Source organism: Ananas comosus, linkage group 14 (genome assembly GCF_001540865.1).
Source record: "Ananas comosus cultivar F153 linkage group 14, ASM154086v1, whole genome shotgun sequence".
Lineage (NCBI taxonomy): Eukaryota > Viridiplantae > Streptophyta > Magnoliopsida > Poales > Bromeliaceae > Ananas > Ananas comosus.
In genome coordinates, this window is record NC_033634.1 from 3,030,497 (window position 1) to 3,037,141 (window position 6,645).

At 28.1% G+C, this 6,645-nt stretch overlaps 1 protein-coding gene across 1 annotated transcript in view; it reads left to right on the forward strand.

Annotated features, from left to right (window-relative positions):
• Positions 3,522-6,645, forward strand: part of LOC109720315 (bidirectional sugar transporter SWEET17-like) — an 8,580-nt gene continuing 5,456 nt past the window's right edge. The window contains exons 1-4 of the mRNA XM_020247343.1: positions 3,522-3,608; positions 3,695-3,731; positions 4,309-4,519; positions 4,741-4,902. Of these exons, the coding sequence (XP_020102932.1) occupies positions 3,575-3,608; positions 3,695-3,731; positions 4,309-4,519; positions 4,741-4,902 (444 nt within the window). The 5' untranslated portion in view covers positions 3,522-3,574. The remainder of the gene's footprint in view (positions 3,609-3,694; positions 3,732-4,308; positions 4,520-4,740; positions 4,903-6,645) is intronic.

A 6,645-nucleotide genomic window follows, 5' to 3' on the forward strand; every position in this document is an offset into this window, starting at 1 on the left:
GTTAATATAAAAATATTTAAACACCACTTAAGCTTTTAGAGTACAACGGTTGTTTCACATTTATAGTAATTTTTTATTCGAATTATGAGGTGTGTGATACTTAATTTAATTATTTAATTTTAATTTGTTGTAATTTTCGGCTCGAACTATAAGGTATGCGACATTTAGTTCTCGAATTTTCTGAATTGTTGTAATAAAGTTTTACCGTCTTTTTTTTTGAATAAATATTGATTAATTATTCAGAGTCCAACTATGGTATTTTTAAAAGCACAAAATACTTTGTATTTGTAAGTTTTCTGCCGTTAGATATTCCTTTTGACCATTCTTATTCGTCAGATCATATTATTTAACCAACCATCCATTCAACCCTAAAAGATCACTATCATTCTAATAACACATTTTTTAATCCAAGGGCCGAAAATCTAAAAGTACCAATGACTTAGTACTTTTAAAAGTATAAGAGCTTAATTCTAATTATCCATATCGAATTATATAGTATTTTAATTATTATTGCATCATTAAGTAGGATATTGCTACAATTTAGAAAGCTTGGAGATTAAAATGTCATATATTTTATTGTTTAAGTCAAAAATTACCGTTAATTAAAGCTTAAGTACTAAAATGGCACGCGCCCCATAGTTAAAATTAAAAATTACAACTAACTAAAATTGGAAAACTAAAACGTCAAGCTCTTCATAATTTGTGTTTCAAGCACGAGTTATGAGCTTGACTTTCAAAATCGAGCATTTAATGCTCAAATCGAAAATAAATGATTGTAATTTAGCCACGTAGTTATGGCTCGATAAAATCCAATGAACTTAATCAAATCTCGATCAGTGAATAGTGACCATTAGATTTTTTTTTTTTTTTCTAGTGTAAAAATTAATAACATTTTTCTCAATCCTTAGCATTTTTCGTTGTATTCTCAAATAATAATAATACACGTGACATAAAAAGCAGGACCATTTATTTCCAGTGCTAAGGCCTAAGAAGGAATTAGGCTCACAATTAAACAAAAAAGAAAAAAAATTTAATTAGTTCCATTTTGGTTTTATTATAGATCTTGTTGTTATAAAATGCTAAATTATACAATAAAAGTTATAATATTAATAATATTCTGTATTTTGCCACCTATGCTATGTAAATATAGCATCTTACTATCTCGTGGTTTGTAAATTAAAACATCAAATTTTATAGTAAAGCTAAAATTACAAAATGTTAAATTAAAAATTTTAAATTAATTATCAAATGATAAAATAAAAATGCTCTAACCTGCTAAAACTCTAGCCAAAATAAGTAACAAGTGGTTAGATTATTTTCTATTGGGAAACTACCCAATTCCAAGTACCAAAAAAATAAAAAAGAAAAAGAAAAAGGACACCCAACTTTGGGAGGAACAGAATAGTCGGAGTGCTAAATTATCAGTAATACGAGGTTTTCGTACTACAAAGTTATTTTTAATGATGCGATTTTCAAATTAACGATCGGCTTTGTTAAACTTGATTTATACTATTAAAAGTATTTTAAAACTAAGTTTTGTAATTTTTTAGCATTATTTATTTATCAAATTAGCAGTTTAAAAATAAATTGTGAAAATAAAAATCTCATAAAAAATAATAATTAAAATTTTAAATTTAAGGTCAGAGATATTAATCTTATTCTAAATAGTAAAAAAAAAATTTCTATAAAAATTTTATCATATTTGAATTATTTTACACCGTTAAATTCGCAAACACATTATATCGACTAATTAATAAAATTATCAATTTTGAGACACTATTTTGATTACTAGCCAAATAATATTAAAAAATATAAAATTTGATTTTAAAATATTTTTAATATTATAGATCATATCTAACGAGGCCGATACATGATTCAAAAATCACATCATGGAGATATCCCTACTACTACGACAGCCTAGCTGGAAAGGGAAATCTATTTAACTACATTAAAGGAGGGTTTGGGGGACCTTAGAGTGACACGTGTCCCCACAACCCTCCTATTCTCTCTCTTTCTACACACACACACACACACACACACACATATATATATATATATATATATATATATATATATATATATATATATGAGTGAGGCTACTATACTATCGGAAGCATGGAGCCTTCTGTGCTTCCAGCTCGTTTTCGATGTTGCGACTTTCGAATTGTTGATCGGCTCCGTTAAACTTGATCTAGAGTATTTGGAGTACCTAGAAAATAAATTTTATTATTTCTCGATATCATTTGCCTAGTGATCGAATGGGCTCAAAATCAACAAATTTCAATGGCCGTAGTGTATCGTTTGCAAGTTTAACGGTGTAGAAATATTCAAATCACGTGAAATTTTGATAGAAAATTCTTGATACTATATAAAACAAGATTAATATCTTTGATTTAAAATTTTAATGTCATATTATTACATTTTGTAAGATTTTTATTTTCAGCCATTGATTTTGAGCCCTTCGTTCACTAGGCAAAAATAATAATCTAAATCATAAATTTATTTCTAGATACTTCAAATACTCCAGATCAAGTTTAACGGAGCCGATCGACGATTCGAAAGTCGCAACATCGAAAACGAGCTGAAAGCACGGAAGGCTCCGTGTCTCGAAAGCATAGTAGCTCATATATATATATAATATATATATATATATATATATATATATATATAATATATAATATATATTATATATATATATATAAATAACAAAATTTAAATTTTTGATATTTTTAAATTTTAAAGTTTTAAATTTTAAATTTAAATTTCATATTTTAAAATTATAATATTTTATCCAATTTTAAACTTTTCAAAATTTAAAATTTTAAATCTCTAAATTCTAATAATACGCTGAATAAAATCTAACATAATAAATGCCAATTTAAATTACATAAAATATCGCTGTATAAAAAAATATAGAATTTAATTTTAGGACTAAAATTTTAGAAATATAGTGCATATGTGTATATATATAATTAATTTTAATTAAATATTTTTTTTACAATTTTTTTTTATTTATTGGTTTTCTTAAATTATTTTGATAGATTTATCTCAAATTCTTTTCATATAAATTTTATAAAATAAATTATTGTATAAATTTACTTTGCGCATAATTATTTTTATATAATTTTTTATTTAATTAATAATTAGACTTATAAAACTATATAAAAATATTAAAAAATATATAATTTATTATAAAAATAATTTTATATCCGCAGCATCGCGAGGGTAATTCACTAGTAAATAAATAAAAGAAAGACAAGTCTAAGTTTCGGGTGGGGCCCGCATGTCACCACGTTTTCGCACGCCATGCAGATGTAACCGATAGTGGCCGCACAAGTCACAATTAATCATTCAGTGTAACTGTCGCACAACACCTATCATGTCACTGACGAGCGGGCCCCACGAAAAGGAAAAGTGGGGCCCACTTATCAGTGTCTTATTTTTTTTAATTTTTTATATATATTCTCTTTCTCTCCTCTTTAGTAATAATGTAATATAAAGAACCAGTCCCCTCCTCTCTCTCTCTCTCTCTCCAAACATAATTTCTCCACGCAGCTCTTCACTTTGTTTCTCAATGGATTCTTTGCTCTTTTTCATTGGAGTTGTGGGTAATTTAAACTCTCTCTCTCTCTCTCTCTCTCTCTCTTCATTAATACTTGTTTCCATTAACACTGATAAATATTAATGCATGCAGGAAATGTTATCTCAGTCCTACTCTTTGCTTCTCCCATGTAAGCCAACTCCTCAAACTACTGCATGCTTACATTTTTCTTTATTTACTAAGCTTGTTGATCTCTGCAGCAGCTTCTCTACTCAAAAAAGCAGTAACAAGATATTGTATTTTGATATGAGCTTGCATTCTTTCTTTCTCTTTTTTTCAAGAGATCTAAAACAAAAGTTTGTAGAGAAGGTGCGTATATATCAAAGGAACTTTGATGAATAGAAAAAAGCCCTTAGCGCGCGCTTCTTTGAATATATCGTTTTATTCGCACAGCACTTCTGCGATAGTAACGAAATATTGAGCTTTTGATATGAACTAATTAATCTTTCTCTTTTCTTAGCTCTATTAATACAAAAGTTTATAAAGAAGGCACTAGAGGAACTTTTAATGAAAAAAAGAACCCTAGCATAGTTTTATTTATACAACACTTCTGTAATAATTAAAGAGAGAGTGCGCCTTTGATATGGCTTAGATACTTCCCCTTTTAGATCTAAAACAAAAGTTTACTTTTGATGAAAAAAAAAAAAAAAAGGCCTTAGCACATCCTTTTTTGCATATATAACTTTATTCACGCAACACTTCTGCAGAAAAACCTTCTGGAGGATAGTGAGGAGGCAGTCGACGGAGGGGTTCAAGGCGACGCCCTACATCGTCACCCTCCTCAGCTCCTCCTTGTGGGTCTACTATGGGATCACCAAGCCCGACGCATACCTCGTCGCCACCGTCAACGGCGTAGGCATAATTTTGGAGGCCATCTATGTCGCCTTGTTCCTTATCTTTGCTTCCCCTCCTCTTAGGGTAAGTACTAAGTGAATACAAACTTTCATTTTTTTTCTATATATTTACAAACTCTTCACTTTGTTAGATGAACATGTATATATAGTGCTAGATATAGAATTCATGTTTTCTCAAAGCAAATATATGTACATATCAAAATATATTACAAGGAAATAATGTTATGAGATGATCATAATAATATTAACTTTTTTGATTTGGTGCTTGCAAATATATATTTTTAGGCCGAAACAGCAATTTGGGTCTTAATATTGGATGTGGGGATCTTCGGATTGGTCGTGGCAGTGACGAAATTAGCTGTTAATGGGAGCTTAAGGATACTGGTTATAGGAAGCATTGGTGCTTTTCTCAATGTGTTAATGTATGGATCTCCTCTCACTCTAATGGTAAGAAAATTTTATACTTGCTTAGTTAATTTGCTTGATCTTAATTTTTATTTCTTTATACTAATACTTTTGAACTTAGAGTTTCTAATATATATTTTGGTTGTGCACATCATATACCATATATCCAATTATGGTGGAGGTTTGTGTATGAACTATTACTATATATTATATAGCTTGTTCCTTTTTCTTTATTTTTTGGATAGTTAAGTATATATCTAAGTTTAATTAGTAATAAAATTGTCAACTATGATACATGATTAAATCTTAAGGAAAAGCTCCTATATTATATATGGGAAATTAATTATTAATAGAAATTATATTTAATAAGGTTTAGATGTAAGTCCTTTTTTATTTTATTTTTTATAATTTAAAGTCGCTCCTTTAAGAAAAAATTGTAGCTCGATCACAATATTTTTAATACCAAGAAGCTCCTATATTATATATGGAAAATTAATTATTAATAGAAATTATATTTAATAAGGTTTAGATGTAAGTCCTTTTTTATTTTATTTTTTATAATTTAAAGTCGCTCCTTTAAGAAAAAAGTGTAGCTCACAATATTTTTAATACCAAGAAACCTATTATTTTCATACAAATAAGCTGTTCTACAAATAGGATTTATAGAGATCTGAATTAACCGACATAACCAATTTTATGTTTTGTCAAAAAATAATTTTCTTTGATACTCCGTACTCATGAAAGTGACCGAAGAGTTGGTCCCAACTCATAAGAAACAAATAGTCAATAAAACCCTCGCCTGAGAAAACAAATAAGTGGGAGAAAAGGAGAAATAGTATTTAATTGATGCATGTTCCATGCATATTCTTTTTTTTTTTTTATCCAAATAACGTTAAGGATTTCCCAACATTGCATGGTTGGCCAAATGAAAGTTGGTGTAAAATAAATAGCTGAAAATGTGAATAATTAAATTTGGGGAGAAGGGTGGCTTGCTAACAAGGAATCCAATGTGTGTGGACAATGTTGTGCCATATATATATATATATATATATATATATATATATATATATATGAGTCTGGCTATGGTGTTTGTAAATTTTTTACCGTTAGATCTCTGCCTTTGATCATTTTTACCTGTTAGATTATACTATTCAACCAACCACCCACTCAACCCTAAGGGGCCCACATCATCCTAACCGCACATCCTTTAATCCAAGAGCCGAAAACTTACAAACACCAATGACTTGATATTTTTAAAAGCATAGGAGCTCAATTATATATATATATATATATATATATATATATAAAATTCAGTTGCTATTCTCTTTAGGAGGATATGGATCTTAGTTTGTCTTATTAAATTATTTTTGATGATAGAGATTCCGAATCGATGATCGGAATCATTGAAGTTGATCTAGAGTATTTGAATTATGTAGGAATTAAATTTTATAAATTTTAAACGTTATTCACATAGTTATCAAAAGATTACAAAATTGATAGTTTTTGACGGCTTATATGAGCCGTTTGCTTGTTTAACGGCATGGAGTAATCCAAATCGGTTGAATTTTTTTATAGAAATTTTTTTTTTACTATTTAAATAATGTTTAATAACTCTTTATTTTTGTAAATTAAGAAAGTCTAACCTCTATTTTCGAAAGGTCATTTGTTTTTTACTATTCATTTTTCGACTTTTCGAAGGACTTGATAATGATTTTTAAAAAAATTATAAAATTTAGTTTCTAAATATTTTTAATAGTGTAGATCAATTTTAATAGTGCCGATTAT